Raw genomic sequence first — 17,591 nt, forward strand, 5'->3', positions numbered from 1 at the left:
ACATTGATTTTTTTTCCTTTTTTTAAAAATTCATATTATGGGGGTACAGATATTGTTAGAGCCACGCAATTCTAGAATTGAAAATAAAAGCCAATTAGATCTTTAACCAAAAAAACCCAAAACACCAAAAACAAGTACATTGAGAAGTAGTTGTAGATATGACACTCCTTTACTCCTAAATATTTATATTTCCTAAAAGCATTGATACTTTTAGAAAACCACAATGCAAAGTTTAAAATCAGTTAACTGTGATAAAAACTATTATCTCATCCACAGACTTTATTCAGATATTGACAGTTGTCCCAGTAACATCCTTTACACAGTAAAAGAAAATCCTGGATTACGCATCTTTGTAGGAGAAATACTTCAAAATGCTTCCTTACATATCATGACGTCATTGATAACGTTATATACATATGATTTCAAAACCTTCAAGCCAATGCCCCAATTGTACTATATAAGAGAAAGAAAAGTCAGGGGATTTGTTATTAAATAATGTGTGCTATAGGTGAATTGAGTGGGTTTGGCTACACTACTTGTGTTTCAGGAGATTGAGACCCTACTTGATCCAGAAAATTTAGGCTGGAACCTAAATCATCTGCACCACATGGATAATCTGCATTTGCCCCATTCTTCTGTCCTTCCCACCACCTGAGCTGTCTTCCTTTTTGTCAAAAGCCAGTTCCTCAACCTGTGCCTTCTGTCGATCCTCTTCTCAACTTCTCTGGCCACTTTATGGGTACCTTCCCCCTTATCTGTTACATCTTTTCCACCACTCCCCCCCCCCCCCCCCGCAAATGGCTCGTGGTTCTTCCTTCCTAACAACCATTTCTCTGCTCTGTGACCCCCCCCTTTTCTCACTGGCAAACATGAGAGATTTGTACACGAAACTGTAGTGTAGGCATCTTTCATTCACTGCTCTGTTTTATGGTCATTAAAAGATCCTGCGAGGATGCGACCTGCCTTCCAAGGAGTGCATAGTTGGATTACAGAGATGACGTGTGTAGCCAGTGTCAATGTTAGTGGGATGTTGTAGGTGAAGAGAAGTGATGCAATGCAGATAGTTTTAGAATCTCCCAAATTGTTCTTTCCTGCAATTTGCTCTTGAGAGTTTTAAATTTTCTCTTGGAATATTATGTTGATAACTCAGATAATTTTGAGTCCCTATGGTTCAATTTTTTTTATTTTAGCACACTATAGGGGTAACAAATGTTAATATGGTTCAATATCTATTGTTTTCCTCAGCTTTGTCTTCTTGTCCTCTTAATATTGGTGATTTTTGGTTTAATACTATATATAAGTATTAGAGATTGATGTCAAATATTATCCTACAAAGAATACTGTGGGGGATTAACAATTCAGATGATTTAAAGATGGTGTTCTGTTCCCGGGAGTGCTTGTGTGCTTCAAGCCCTTCTGAGGGTGTATGCCCGAACTTCTCAAATCAAGGAGTGTGCAAGTTAACTGCAACGCTCCACACAGGTGCTTGGACTTGAGTTTTTCAACATGGACTGCAAGTCTGTCAAAATCAATCCAACTTCTTGTTCAACTTCCTCTTCTGGAATTTATGCCATAAAAAGTAGTCCCATACACGAGGGCCGTGTTTTCTGGATTTCCGTCAGCCAGATATTGGTACCATGTTTTTTTTCTCCCTTTGTCCTTTTTAATACTATTCAACATTGTCTTAGAGTATTTTGTCCATCTTTGAGATGTACTCATGGGAGGATTGACTTGTATTCACTACTGCCAGTCAGGAAGTTTATTTAAGTTGTCGTATTGCTGAATAGGCCACATGCATTCCCAACAGACCTTTAATTAGCACCGTCCAATCCCCGCGCAATAAGGTGAAACTTATGTACTTGATACATTATGGAAAAATTTATCTATAAGCCTTTAAGACAGTAAGACTTTCTTCTGGAAATACCAAATATATCAAGCTTCCTTCATCTAACTTATAAAAATAGACTAATGGAATTAGATAATCTCCTAGTCACAGCAATATTTTTTATTTTAAAAGATTTTCTCTAGTCAGTGGACTAAAGGCTAAGAACATTTTAAAAATAATGAGATTTAATTCAGTGATTTTAACATGAATACCTTTAATTCAGTCACATTTTAAACTTAATACTGTTAGGAATATGTGATATGTATATATACTATATTTAGAGCAAACATTCAGAAAGTTTTACTTTGTTCCTTCCAAATGGTTGTTTTATCATACAAATCAAATTACAAATTCAGAAAAGAACATTTCGACTTAGCTTTTCTTAAATTATGACCCATATCCTATATCATGTGTTTTTCCACCGCTGGCAGTACCATGACAACTGGATTCCAGTGTTTTCCTAATAAATGTTTTAATATTTTAAGACTGGTTTACATTACAAGCCTAAATTAACAAAGCAATTATGCTGTTTGTAAACATACCATTTTGGACATATTTGAAGTTAATCTCCACCCACATCCCCAAAGTACCACTATTTAGGAGTGTAAGAAAAGGTCCTCACAGATTGTTTCCTGAATCTATTTAAAGATAGTTGTAGTAAGTGGAGAAAAAAAAAGTTCAGGAAAAACATAGTAGCTTCCCTGAAACAACTTAAGACTCTTATTTTTTTTTTTTTTGAACTCAAGGACAAAGCAGAACTTAAGACTCTTATTATGGTATAGCTAACATAATAATGTTACTGGGAACATGCCCAATAGAATAAATTAAACAGAAATGCTAACAGCTCTTGATTTCCCTTCTTTGTGGAAAAGGTGATATGTCTTCCTGTTCCTAAGGGTCTAACTTTTATATCACCAGTATCACTATATTCAATCCTTCATATTTAACTTAGCAATAGGTCACTTCTTTGAAGGACTAAATATTAGGTAACAAATCCCCATCTAATTTTGTTTTTATAACTTTTCTTCTTTAAAAACAAATTTCAAAGAGCTTTCCAAGTAGGATTTACTTATTCACAGATGTACTCCCTATGTGACTAATATCCAGTCTTTTCATTATTAAAGTGGCATTCGTTGGGATCAAAATACTTAGGTGTGTATAATTATGAAGTCTTTGTGACATGTTTGAAGGGTAAATTGCTAGCCAAACCCTGTCAGTTTTCCTCCTGGAAAATTCATCTTGTGTAAAGTCAGTGATAGTACTGAAAAGCAGAATGTACTACTGAGAACCTCTCATATCGAGTCAAGGGCTAGAATTTAAAGCTATGGATCTAGGAAAATATTTCAGACACCCAGCTTTAAAAGCGAAAACAGATTTACAAGTTGTAGTTTCAGCATCACCTCAGGCCTTCTTCTGTAGGTCAAAGGTAATAGAGAAAGGTCGACAGTAAACCACTTGGTTGTTCGTGAATACTCTGGCCCACAAGGTAAGCCAGTTTATGGGCATAGTGGCAAGGAGCAGGAACTCGAATGAAACCCTTTGGTAGAAAGAAAAAGTAAACTGAGGATTTTTTTCATTTTATGTCTACTTTCCCTAAATTTAAATTTTCATAGAAGTCAATTCAAAGGTTCAAAATTGTACAGTTTTGAACAGTACATTTTATAGATCTGAAAGGAAATCAAAACCAAAAAATACTTACTTCGCAATTATAATACATGCGGCATAGGCTGTAAGTTAAACGTTGTACTGTATCTGGACTCAAGCAAACCTTGTCATAGATGACATTATAGTGAGTGGGGGTAACAGTCCCTTCTGGCGCAGATTGACTCACAATAAAAAAATCATACCTGGAATTATAGAACATGTGGATATCAGCTTATTTTAGAAAAAGAACATTGTAAAACTTAGTACATGAAGACATTTAGTGTTAGTTTACAGAAATCCATTCTATAGAATTTCTACATTTAGAAACCTAACAGGTGATCACTGACTTGATAAAGGACACTTAAGTCATTGACACTAATAAGAATTGATGAGATTTATAGTTAAAGTACACATACGGAAGCCTAGAGCAGGGGTCCTCAAACTTTTTAAACAGGGGGCCAGTTCACTGTCCCTCAGACCGTTGGAGGGCCAGACTAGACTTTAAAAAAAACTATGAACAAATTCCTATGCACATTGCACATATCTTATTTTGAAATGAAAAAACAAATGGGTAAAAACACCCGCATGTGGCCCGAGGGCTGTAGTTTGAGGACGCCTGGCCTAGAGGAACAAACAAAATTGGCACATTTGACATGGCTGTAAGTAACTAGATTCAGAGATCCCTGGATGAAGCCACCTGCCTCTTCCTGAGAATCACTAGAATATACTCAAATCCTCTAAATGATATAACTGGCAAGTTTGAACTATTCATATTATAAAATACTGGAATTTTATGTTGTGCTCCGTTTCATACTTTTCATTTGCTTTGTTCTTTAATCCTTTTCTGCTAACAGCACTCGATTGATTCTGCCTTTTACTTTTTCCTGTCTATTGGGATGTTTTATTTCCCCACTGGTTTCCACAAACTTTCATTTGCATAATTGACTTCAGCCTAAAGTTCATCAGAAGTTCTACCATTGTTCCTAACTGAACTGAAAATGCTTTAACCCTATAACTCCTTTCCTATGTAAATATTGTTTGGTATTTTAATCTTGTTTTAATGTACCCTATAAATTAGTCATTTCTGAAGTCAAAGCATTTTTATATTCATCATTTTATACTCATCATTTTCTTTTTGCATCTCAATTCCTTAATTGGGCAGTTTTCTTTCTAAAATACAAATTTTGGGTAGTTCTCAGTGAGGGTCTGGTAGATCTGTTAATGTATGTACATGTTTAACAGAATGTATTTCACTGTCACCCTTGATAGCTATTACACCAGAATTTGATACCCAAACCTATGTTTTAGCATTTTAAAGATTTCATTGTATTCTTGTTTCTACTGTTAAATAATTTTTATTTGTAAATATATTATTCTTCTGGCTGCTTTTAAGAAAAATTATAGTGAAACTTCAGAAATCTAAGTGTGAACATTTTTTATTGCTCCTGTTCAAGTTCTATTATTCTTCAATCTGAGAGTTCAGACTCTCAGGCTGTCTCCCCGAGTATCGCTCTACCTTATCACATCTTATCTTCCACACGAGCTGCTAGTCGATATATAGCAAGTCTTATCTTGCCTTACATTTTTCATAAACTTTTCTTTCACATTTTTATGTCTCTCCACTGTATTATAGGAATGTTCTGAATGTATTTCCAGTTAGTTATTTTCTTTTGTGTCTAATCTGATCTTTAACCCTTCTATTGATTTTCTTCATTTTGACTATATCAGTAGATATTCAGTGTTTTAGTTTTCTTCATGACCTTTATTCCATTGTTATATCTTTTTCTCTCATTTAAGAATACTATTACATAGAATGTCTTCAAACATCTCATATTTTGAAAGTTTTTGAGTGTCTAATCCTAAGGTTTTGTCTGCTGGTTCTCACATTCATTCATGGTAGATTACTTTCTCCTAAGGAAAAAAAAAATCCCAAATCACTGGAATTACATTATTTCTACGAATAACAGGGCTGACCACGTAAAGCCGAATGTGGTATTTTTGCTTACAGAATACATTTACAAAATCTTTTACAGAAGAGAAACCGGTCTCATTTCACATGTTACCCCCTTTAAAAACAGAAAAACCATTTCAAAAATTAATACCTCTCTAAGCTATTATTTAAAACATTTTGATGGTTAGGGAATTTCAATATAACTGGATTTGTGATAACTCTAAATTGTTACTATGAACAAAACTTGATATCTCATATATTCATAATTCAAGGGGTTTTAGGACCACAGGAAAACCAACTTACTTGGTACTAGATATTTATAAAAATTTTTATTAAGGAACTTAAACCACCAGAAGACCAATCATTTCCAGATCCAAATGAAGAACCTCTGGCCAGTAGTAAAATATATAGACCTATTTAGTTGTAAAGAATCAGAAATGCTTTAAGGTGAAGTTACTGGAATTAAGTGATTGGCTGAAGTGAACTGAGAACATAGATCCAGACGCAAACACGGAAAGTGGCTCACCATTCCTTCCTGGTCAACTCCACATCAATAACCGTTCCCGACTCTGGATTGTCAAGACTGTCTTGAGACACAGCAAAAAATCTGGTGTTTATTCGTTTCTTCACCACAATGAAAGTTAGAAGTGAACTTGAAAAGTGAGGATAAGTGTCATTATGTTACTCAGTCGCATTTCAGAAGCATTCAGGGCATTAAACATCACACACTAAGGCCTGTTAGGGAACCTGCAGACAGAAGCCTCCACGCGCACTGGCTTCACAGTCCCAGCTCCATCGGCCTGATCAAGGCAGTAAAGGATGCGGAGGGATCTGTTCACAGCCACCCATAGCCTAGGGGAAGGGTCCCTTCCTCACAGCCCCAGGACCCTTCCTGCCATCCCTGCTGGCCTCAAGCAGACGACGCTGGAGGGACAGCTGGCGGAGATCCCAGCCCTGGGACTTACAACTCCAGCATAAAGGCGGGTAAGTGCAAACCACTAGCAAGCCATGCTCATGGATTTGTATGAATATCTGAGCTGCACAAGCCTCTACAGCAAGACTTGGAAGGAAACGGGGGAAAGATTCATTGGGGTTCCACGGGGGAGCAATGTGCTGTTGCCATGTTGCAACTCTGCTTCACGCTCTGCCTTGGATGCGGGGCACGAAGCCAGAGGAGAAGGGCCTTTTTTCTCCCCACCCATCTGTGGAAGGCAGTGTTTGTATGTAGTACCTTCTCTCATCACACGTTGTATTGGGTTTTCCTACCAAACAGATTGTTTACAAAGACTTACGTAGAGTTTACGAAACCTGCATTGTCACAATTTATGTGCCTACTCTGGACAGGAGTTGTCATTTAGGCCAGCCAACATCTGCGGTATTTCTTGGGCAAGCAATGCTGACAGCTGACCATCCCCTACTCCATCCCGATACACAATAACAGAATGTGGCCTGGATGGTTCATTTTTACACCAGACCTTCAGGGCAGCTGAAAGGAAACCAGAAATGTGTGAATAAACCAGTCTTTGCTATCTTTGGCAACTTTTACGTTCACCTTTCACTGTAGCTTTCAGGGCAGTTTCACTGCTCACCTCCTCAGTCTAGTCCAGAGTTTCAACACCAGCACTGTTGAAATTCTGAGCAGGTAAGTATGTGTGGCGGTGTGTGTGGCAGGGCATCCTGTAGGGTGTTTACCGGCATCCCTGGCTTCTACCCACTAGACTAAATACCAGTAGCACCTGCACCCCAGTTGTGACACACAAAAAACGTTTTCAGTTATGACCAAATATCCTCTGGGGGCTGTACCTCCACTGGTGGAGAACCACTGGTATGTAGAGTCAGGGTCCCCAACCTCCACAAAACACTGACCTGCCACGCACTCGGTCAGCCCGTTCACAATCTCCTCTCCTGCTTCCTGGATGACACATCGAGAGTACCACCTGTTCACAGAAAAGCACACCACCCATTTGGAAAAAAAGGCATTCTTAAAATTTCATTATTTGGATTCTGAATTAGTCTATGTCCAAAAAAATACTATTAGTAGGTTAGGATCCAAGTAAGGACCGTTTCTTTCATGTCCTCACAGAGGTCAGAGTAGGGGCCTCTCCTGATGCCGCAGGCATTGCATGCAGACTTTAATGCACATGGATAGTAATGATGGAATAGAAGCATCTGTTGACATCACTGTAAATTAATCCTGCTTTAATGTGCATGGCTACTGTGGCTTCACCTGCTGGGGAATGATCAGATGAAGACGCAGAATGTGATCGGATGAAAACCCGAGCAAGGGTTCCTGCTTTGGGGTCAACACCTTTAACAGTGGGTCGCCCAGAGCCATCATCAGTGAGCAAGTGAGCTCACTTTTACTTTCAGCTGTTATCATGGCTATTGTGACAATTTCAGTATATCAAGTGAAGGTACATGCTGTCTCAAGTTTCTCTCCCCTTACTGTGTTTTTGTCTACTTTAGCGTAACCTCATCTGAGCACCTGACACACTGATGTCTTTGTCTTCCTCTTCCCTGGGACGCAAGTCCCATGGGATACAATCGGGCATGGCAGCTCTACGCTTCGTTTGCTGTAGACTCAGCACTGGAATGGGATAAGTGCTCAAAGATCTGTTGCATAAATGAAAGCTTGATTTTTCCCTATTATTGCAGCATAAATTTCTAATTCTAAAAAATAAAGTGGAACAAAGCAATGCATTATGTTGGACTAAAGTATGACTGGAAGGAGTGATGTCATCTGGGGAAATAAAGATGGATCTTCCTTTAAGACGACTCTGGAATTATACCTAGTGGATCACAAACATCATTAAACCTAGTGGTGATGTGCGATGACTATACAGCATGTAATGCACACGGGACTGCAAACTCAAGACTGCACATGCATTTCCATTTGAAGTGTGGTTTCTAAAGACAGAAAACAAAAGGGCCTGGAAGGAAAGGAGAGACCTGGGATAGAGAAGCAAGTCTCCTTTCGCAAGTACATTCTGTACAGGCATGTGAAGAGACAAGACCTCATACAGGCCTCTGGTTCAGTCTCAATGTCTCTTTATCCACGTACATCTAGAGTAGTGCTCTACCTCTGAGTGGTCCCTATAAAGGCACTTAGCCGATTAGAGCCTATGTTGGGCAGAATCTACCTGTCCTACCCTGGAGCCTCTGACCATGGGGAGACGCCATCTCCGTGGTCATGTTGTGCTCTGTGGCTCAGTGGCCTTTATGATAAGGAGATTTTCCAGATGTGGCCTATGTAACCACATGAGCTCCATTAAAAGCAGGGTGTTTTTTCTAGCTGAAGGCAGAAAAGGAAGAGAGATTAAAAGCAGAACAAGGACCCAGCGTGCCCTGGCTGGTTGAGAGATGGAAGGGAGCCACATGGAAAGAAACGTGAACTGCCTCTGGGAGCTGAGACTGGTCCACAGCTGACACAGCCAGGATGCAAACAGGGACTTCGGTCCTACAGCCACAAAGAAATTGATGCCACCGTCCATGACCACGTGAGCTTGGAAGAGGCCCACCAAGTTGCCAGATGAGAATGTGCTTTGGCTGACACCTTAATTTTTGCCTCAGAAGGCCTCGAGGGCCATGCAGTGCCACACGTCTGACCCAGAGAGCTGTGCAGAAACAAGTAGGGGCTGTTGTAAGCTACATTTGTGGTATTTAGGCAGCTACAGAAAATGATGCAGAGCCAGACTCCATACAAACATGTTTTGGAAACAATCACTTTGCCAGAAGAAAATCAGGCGAGCATATGACTAAGAATAACTCATCCATAGAGCTCCTAACCTCTTGAGCTAACAAGTGTTACTGGGCTCTCCTCTCCCGTTTGGCCCACAGACAGCCACAACTAAACATCTGCCAGAGCTTGCTTACTTTGTCAGTTCGTCATTGGTGCTGGCCACAAATCCTGCGATTGACTTCTGTCGGTTTACAGTGTCATGGAAACAGTCAATGCCAACAAACATCGTTTTCTTTACCTTAATATTTTTAAAAAGGTAAATTGAGTTAGAATAGAATGTGAGCAAAACTTAAGAGTCTATCTTTTAATTTATAGTTAAGTTTTATCAAACATGAATCGAGTGAAGAAAAGGCAATGAAATCTAACATACCCCCGTATCCACCTTCCAGAGGGCTCCTCCCATCTTACAGATCATCTGCTGGGCAAGCTTGTCAGAAATAGTTGAGACTATCTTGTGGCGATTTAAGGTTTTTGCCACCACACACTGGCTCGGAGTTGGGCATTCAGTACATAGGTACTTTTTTATGTCATCATACCTGTCTTTCTTGTCATTAGACAGCACACAAACCACCTGGAAAGCAAGCAAACATGAAATTCCCTAAGAATAAGACTGATGTGGAAAATGAAAACCATCTCAAAGAGGCAATTCAGGCGGAAGACTGACAAACTGGGGCCTGCTTATTGAGCAAATATCTGAGTCCAAAAGGGTGAAGGGTCTAGAATCGTATCACATTAGACAACGGTAAGGGTATGTTGAGGAAACAGGCTGCAAGATAGGCAAAAATTAGTAATATGCATCAATGGCCTAGTTATTCAGTTTCTAGGCATTTATCAGTGTGTTAACAAGGATGGGTTAAAAAAAAACAGACTAAGGCTAGGCGCAGTGGCTCACGCCTATAATGCTAGCACTCTGGGAGGCCGAGGCAGGTGGATCGCTCGAGGGCAGGAGTTCAAAACCAGCCTGAGCAAGAGCAAGATTCCGTTCTCTACTAAAAATAGAAATTGGCCAACTAAAAATATATAGAAAAAGTTAGCCAGGCATGGTGGCGCATGCCTGTAGTCCCAGCTACCCAGGAGGCTGAGGCAGAAGGATCACTTGAGCCCAGGAATTTGAGGTTGCTGTGAGCTAGGCTGACGCCATGGCACTCACTCTAGCCTGGGCAACAGAGTGAGACTCCATCTCAAAACAAAACAAAACAAAACAAACAAACAAAAAAACAGACTAAAGGATACCCTGGTCAGGATAGTCACCATTTATGGGATTATGTGTAGGCACTTGCCAAATGATTTGGCTTAGTTAATTCACCGATCCATTAATATAAGTACTATTAATATTATCCCCATTTTACTGCTGAACAAAAAAACTCGGGAATTACAGAAACTGCCTGATTGACAAAGTTTAAAACATTGTTTTTAAAACATTGGTAGGAACCTTCAGTAGGACACTGAGTGGGTAGGAAGAATGGTTGCCAATTGGCCTGCTCCTGACGTTAGCAGGAACATCAATGCTACTTATAGGATGTTTTTGAAAGACATCTTTTACCAGAGAAATTCTTGTTCCATATTCTTTCCTTTAACATGAAAGTTTGAACACATTATCTGTACTGATTAAGAGAAATATTTTCCTATAGTTCAGACAGAACATAGAAAATGTTTATACAAAAGGATTATATAAAATACATAATCATTTACATTTTTTTCTAAAACTGACCTCTTTCAAATTTTCAAATTACCACTACACAGCTTGTGGTTGTTCTAATATTTCTTTATTCTGCAGTGAATCTATGCTGATGAACTCTTATTTGTTGCTAATGTTTAGCCCTAGTCTTTCTTCTTGAGGCTTGACAGTACCAAATGTTAACATTTTCAAAGGACCAGCTTTAAATTTGTGGTTGATTTCATTTCTGATTTTACTGTTTTCATTCTATTTTGGTTTACTCTGTCCTGTGTTTATCAAAACTCAGTGTTCTTAGTGCATTAAGATTCAGCCTTCAGAGTGTGTTCCATGGCTGTAAGGTCCCTTCCTGCCATCACTGGTTTGCTGCATCATACAGGTTTTAACACATAGTACTTTCATGTTCAGTTCTCAAGAGTTTTCTTCATTGATAGTACTTCTCTTTGACATAGTTGTGACTTAGTAGTTCTTTGGTTTTTGAGTGTATGTGGTTTTATGATTTCTTTTTTTTCTTGAGACAGAGTCTCGCTTTGTTGCCCAGGCTAGAGTGAGTGCCCTGGCGTCAGCCTAGCTCACAGCAACCTCAAACTCCTGGGCTCAAGCAATCCTCCTGCCTCAGCCTCCTGAGTAGCTGGGACTACAGGCATGCGCCACCATGCCCGGCTAGTTTTTCTATATGTATTAGTTGGCCAATTAATTTCTTTCTATTTATAGTAGAGACAAAGTCTCGCTCTTGCTCAGGCTGGTTTCGAACTCCTGACCTCAAGCAATCCGTCTGCCTCGGCCTCCCAGAGTGCTAGGATTACAGGCGTGAGCCACCGCACCCAGCTGGTTTTGTGATTTCTAACTGTAATGTATTGTCTGTGTGTGGTACAACACTGAGCACATCAGTTGCCAAGGATTTCTCCAAGTACAATGTAACAATTTAAAGAGTTCCTGGTTGGGCGCCATGGCTCACACCTGTAATCCTAGCACTTTGGGAGGCCAAGGCGGGAGGATCACTCAAGGTCAAGAGTTCGAAACTAGCCTGAGCAAAAAGCAAAGACCCCATCTCTACTAAAAATAGAAATAAATTGGCCAACTAAAAATATATAGAAAAAATTAGCCGGGCATGGTGGTGCATGCCTGTAGTCCCAGCTACTTGGGAGGCTGAGGCAGGAGGATCGCTTGAGCCCAGGAGTTTGAGGTTGCTGTGAGCTAGGCTGACACCACGGCACTCTCTGGCCTGGGCAACAAAGTGAGACTCCGTCTCAAAAAAAATAATAAAAAAACAGGCTAATTTATGGGATTATGTGTAGGGCACAAATACTTTATTTGGCACTCTAGCCTGGGCAACAGAGACTTTTTTTGAGACAGTTCCTGCCAACACTTTTACATGTGATTTTTTTATTTTTATTTTTTTTATTTTTATTTTTTTAAGACTAGTCAAGTGCAGTAGTGAGGAGGGGGGAAAGTAGTAGAACAAGGAGTTCAATCTGTAACTGACTGAACAATCACGTGAGATAACTCACTACCTTCGGACCAGCCTACATGTGATTTTTTTAAAGCACCTAATCTTTTGGGTACAAATTGCACACACATACACTATAGACACATGCATCTCTACATATCGTGTATGTATGTATTGGGAAGAGGCTCCTGAAGACAGGCCCATGGATGTAAGTAGGTTAATAGGTCAAGTTTTTAAAATACGTTTTGTCAAATCTTTGAGATTCTAATTTTTTATCCGCTGTCTCCCGAGTTTCCTAAGAGTAGTGAACTAACATTTTCTCCTAAGATTTTAGCCTCTGAAATAACATGGACCCGTCTCCTCCTGAGAAGAGCTAGTCAAGCAGAAGGAAAGTATAAGGGCATGTCTGGTTAAGGCCCAAACAGGTCTAGTAAGACGATAAAGAATTACAGGGTCGCCATAGGGGAGAAGTGGGACCTTAGAGAGCTGATCCCAGGAGTTGAGGCTGCATTCCTCCGAGCCATCTGCCATCCCAGCAGATGTGGCTGGGAGGCTGTTAAAGAGACTGACAGCCATGTAGAGGGAGAGGGACAGAAATTAGAGACCACGTCCTGCCAAAGAAAGTGTGCTTAAGTTTCACATGTCTGCCACCCAAAAGTAAACACAGTGGGCTTCACACACAGCATTGGGAGGGACATTTAGCTGCCAGAATGCCCAAGCTGACAGTGGGTGTGAACACTGGCACACCTATTCTGGAAAACTGATTAGTAGTACCTAACATTGAACATTCTACTCCCAGGTACATCGCCACCAGAATTCCATACACGTGTGCATAAGACATCTGTACAAGAGTATAAATACTCGTTATAAATAACAGCAGTATAAGTAATAGCAAAGCTAGAAACATCCCATGTGGTCATCAACAACAGAAAGAGTTAACTTAAAAACAATGGGATACTGCACAGAGCAAGAGAATGAGTAAAGCATGGCTGCACCCAAAGCTGAACCTCAACACCGAGCAAAAGACAAGTCTGCACAATTTTGTTTAGGGAAAGTTCAAAACCAGGCATCACTAAGCTGTAATGGAAGTCATCGCATCAGTTGTATTTGCAATGTACTAAAAGTGAAGGGAACAAACTGAGCATGAGTAAAATGTCATAATCCACTAAATGTTAGGAATCCATGAGTCCATGTTTATATAAGTGAGTAAAAAATTGAATGAAGAGCTCTTCCTTACAATAGAATACCAGCTAATAAATATACAGAAGGGATACTGAAACCAGAAAAAAATAAAATCACTATTTGGTGAGCACCATAGTAATAATTGTTTCAGGTAAGTATCAATGGATGCTAAAGCTCGTGAGTGAAATTCCAATGAGAACAGGAAATCTGCATGATCTTCACGTTTTAAACCCACAAAAGACAAAGAAAAAAAAACTTTAAAAGAGTGGAATCAGCCAGACCACACCTTAACCAAATGATCAAAATTTAAATTACCAGTTGAATTATCATGTACTTCCTGATGTGATGGACTAAGAAGAAACTCTGTCATTTCTGTGGCATGTAAGAACCCATGGCCTGAATCTTATTACAAAGGAAATGGGTAAATCCAAATGGAGGGATGTTCTACGCGGTAACCGGCCGGTGCACTTGCAAAATGTCAAGGCCATACAACCCAAGAGAAGACCAAGGACATTTTCCGGATTAAAAGGTAACTAAAAATAGATGTCTACCAGATGTTCCTTGTTATCTTGGATGGATTCTGAGGGAGACAAAAGACTTCTTTTGCTATAAAGGACATGATTGGAAGAATTTGAATTAGGTGCATGTATTAGTATTATATCAATATTAATTTTTTAATCTTCTAAGTCCAGGTAACACCTAGTTAAGTAAAGAGTATGTCCTTATATTTGTTCTTTTCAAAATACCTAAGTATTCAGGGGTAAGTGGAGCAGCACCTGTCACACACACACACACACACACACACACACACACACACACACACACACACACGGCAAGGAAGAAGAGGAGAAAATGGATGTGGTAAAACTTAACGTATGGGGAATGTGGTTGTTATAGAGGGAATATGTGTATTATCTTTGCAATTCTTCCTTTAAGTCTGAAATTATACTAAAATGTAAGATTAAAGGGAATACAATTTTTAAGTATTTAGCAAAGAGGAATTGGAGGTTTATATTGGGTTGATGTGTAATAATCATTTTAAATAGAACAATTTCATGGTTTTCTATTTAGAACGACCATGACTATGTTCCCAGCTGGCATTTTTAACTGTAAGGGTCTGATGAACAGGAAAGAGTTATTAAAGTGAGATGACTGTTTCATATTTATTTTTATGGCCTTAATACTAGATTTGTTTTCCTTTCTGAAATATGATCTATAACTCAAATATACTATTGTTTCTTCTTCTACCTTACTCCCCAATTAAAATGTATAGGATTATTTATTATTCAGATGTCTTTCTTCATCAAAACTTATTTAAAACAGATCTACAAGCTGTTGTCTCTAATACAAGAAAAACCAGCATATCCTCAAACTATGAGTACTTGTTAGTAGAGTTACTTCTAATCATATTCATATTTGTGAAGTTAACATTTTATTTTAGACACAACATAGATGTGTGGCCTGCTATTTTATCACAGCCAGTGGGTTGTCTCACACAGCCTGTTCTGCCCCTGCCCCGTGACTCAGCTTTTGAAGTTGGTGAGCCACGACAGCTTCACTCCCGCTCACGTACGAAAGTTCTTCTCTCTAGCCCTGGTCTGTGGAGATTTCCATCTGTACTTGAAGACAATTTTGCACATGGATTTTAGTCCCCCTAAGATTGGTCACTGTCTTAACCATTTGAAGCGCGTAAAAGTGACAGCGTGGCGGCGCTTCCCGCGCTGTCTGGCATCGGGCCTTACGCTGTTTAAGGGATACCTTGAGAAGGGGAAGATGCCATTACAAAAAGCAAAAATAGGATAAATGAGTAAAAGTGGGACAGTTTCATAGTCAAAAGATAAAATTATTTTAAGAAAGTCCCACAATTAAAAAAGTAATCATTAAAATTTCAGTCAGTTGCTAAATGTGCAGAAAAATTCCTGGCATGAGAATGGGCTGGAATTCAAACAGCAACCAAAGCTCTTTTAACTCCGATTCTAACATACCAAAATATGGTGGTTTGCTGCTTCCCAAAGGGGGTTTGTCCGATTTAGCTGAGGACTTAAGGCTACCGGCCCAGAGAGGAATAAAACAAAGTACTCAAGTAACAGGAAACAAGCCATAAAATTTAAGTACAACAGGATTTTAAAGTGAATACATTTCATTTAAGAATAAGTATGGCTCATAAGGTATTCTTCAAGGTAGCCTATGATTCCCTCAGTGGCAATTAAAAAAAGAAAATCTAAGTTGTATGTAAAAGACAATAGGGAAAAGCGTTCTGGCTTTATGGTCAAGAATCAAAGATTCCCCCAACCTCCCAATCATCGTGGGGGAAGAAAGAACACAAGATGAACTAGGGAAAAGAAACCAAGAAAAGAAAAAAAAAAAATCACTATAGTAATTGAATTGCAACATAATGACAACATGGCCTAAGAGGCTGGATGGAAGAAAAGATCCCAAGAAAAATCCCAGGCAAGGCAAGGGGAAGCACACACTAGAAGTTATCAGTTATAGACTCAGCTTATACCTGAGGGGATAAAAATGATGTGAGGGTTACTGTTATTCACATTACTGTACATTTGTATAGTGTTTTTCAACATATACACACACACACACCCCCAAGTCCTCAAGCCTGAGAAAATTAGCATAAGATGGTGATACTGAGGAATAAGGTAAACACTGAAAGTTTGCATTCGTCTACATTAGCGGTAAATTTGCACTCATTGGCTAGTTTAGGAAAATGACGGCAACATTCCAAATTCTGAAATACATGCAGATGCAGTTTAGAGTAAGGGGGGGGACTGTCCATACACCAAGTGGACCTTACCATCTGTGGCCGTTCCCTAGTCTCTCTCCGTAACATGGTTAGATAGGAGCCAGCATCATTTACTTGAACCCTAGAAAAGAAGTATATCTATGTTCAAAAGACAATGCGTAGGAAAACATAATAAACATTCTATACAGTAAATGAAATGAGATGTGATAAAATACTGATATACGCATTTCAGTAGAAAGTTTGTTAAAAACAAAACAGACTTCCAGTTTCTGGTTCTCCTTGTAAAGAGCTCAGAAATCACCATTCTGTCCTAACAAGCACAAACTAAGCAGACTGAAAAAAATGGACAACACTTCTAGGATTCTTAAGAGGTGAGGACGCAGGGTGAGCCACTGCCCATGGCCGGAGACACAGGTGAGAGCAGGAGTCGTTGCTAACCGGCACAGACTCAGGAAACCCCCCGGGGAAACAGGTCTGGGCCAGGAACGCTGGACTGGACCGAGATGCTGCAGGCTCCGCGTGGGCAACTGTGGGGTTAGGAGCTCCAGGTGGGCCCAGTCACAGGGACCCCAGAGTTCTGGGAGCTTGACCAGGTTCTTACAGCAAAGATCAGCGAATTCCCTCCTGAAGCCAGCAGAGGGCGAGGAAGAGCCATCATTTTGAAGTGCCCCAGGGCAATCTGCTCAGAACAGGGCCTGGCCTCAGGAGAAACTAGTTACCTCCACAGAAGGCTGGGCTCTAGTCACTAGCGACTACCTGCCTGAAGGGAAATGCCAGCTTCCCTCAGCTCTAGCCTTCCATATGAGAAAAGGGAACTGTGCTACTCTAACTATCCTGACCCACCTCAGGGAGGAGGGGAACAAAAAACAAAAAAACTTAAAACACTTGTATAATCCAGAGGGAAAGGCTCATTAGGAGAGTGAGACCAAATTACAGGACTATGGAACCCGCCCCTCTCCCCACGCCTCCCACCGCTTTGCTAAAGGTCTCTTTACAGCAGATCCTTATACCCAATTCCTCCTGTCTGGCCAGTGAGGAGAATATTACAAGACCCCCCACCCAAGGCAAAAGTCACGATTTGAAGAGAACGCAAACACCAGAACCAGACGTGGCAGGAATGTTGGAATTATCAGCCTAGACATTTAAGACAACTGTGACTAATGTGCAAAGAGCTCTCTAGCTGGTTGTTAAGAAACATGGTAGACAAAGTTTATTTGAGCAAAGAATGATTTGCAGATTTGCCAATTCTCAAAACCAGGAGCAGCTTGGAGAGCCGCGCTCCGCAGCGTGGGCAGGCAGCATTTACGGGT

The 17,591-nt window shown here is 40.0% G+C and overlaps 1 protein-coding gene across 3 annotated transcripts in view; it reads right to left on the bottom strand.

The window, feature by feature from the left end:
- Positions 1 to 807: 807 nt before the first annotated feature.
- The window catches only part of PIWIL3 (piwi like RNA-mediated gene silencing 3), a 38,909-nt gene continuing 22,125 nt past the window's right edge, over positions 808 to 17,591 (bottom strand). For 2 of the 3 annotated variants that reach the window (XM_012776606.3, XM_012776605.3), the window contains 8 exons: positions 16,333 to 16,402; positions 9,590 to 9,790; positions 9,354 to 9,457; positions 7,347 to 7,417; positions 6,816 to 6,966; positions 6,007 to 6,132; positions 3,585 to 3,732; positions 808 to 3,422 (listed from right to left, as the gene is read on the bottom strand). In XM_012776606.3, coding sequence (XP_012632060.2) covers positions 3,306 to 3,422; positions 3,585 to 3,732; positions 6,007 to 6,132; positions 6,816 to 6,966; positions 7,347 to 7,417; positions 9,354 to 9,457; positions 9,590 to 9,790; positions 16,333 to 16,402 — 988 coding nt within the window. In that variant the 3' untranslated portion in view covers positions 808 to 3,305. Of the gene's footprint in view, positions 3,423 to 3,584; positions 3,733 to 6,006; positions 6,133 to 6,772; positions 6,967 to 7,346; positions 7,418 to 9,353; positions 9,458 to 9,589; positions 9,791 to 16,332; positions 16,403 to 17,591 lie in introns of those variants that run through there. The other variant, XM_012776607.3, reaches the window with a different exon arrangement.

This window comes from Microcebus murinus, chromosome 22 (assembly GCF_040939455.1).
Source record: "Microcebus murinus isolate Inina chromosome 22, M.murinus_Inina_mat1.0, whole genome shotgun sequence".
Taxonomy (NCBI): domain Eukaryota; kingdom Metazoa; phylum Chordata; class Mammalia; order Primates; family Cheirogaleidae; genus Microcebus; species Microcebus murinus.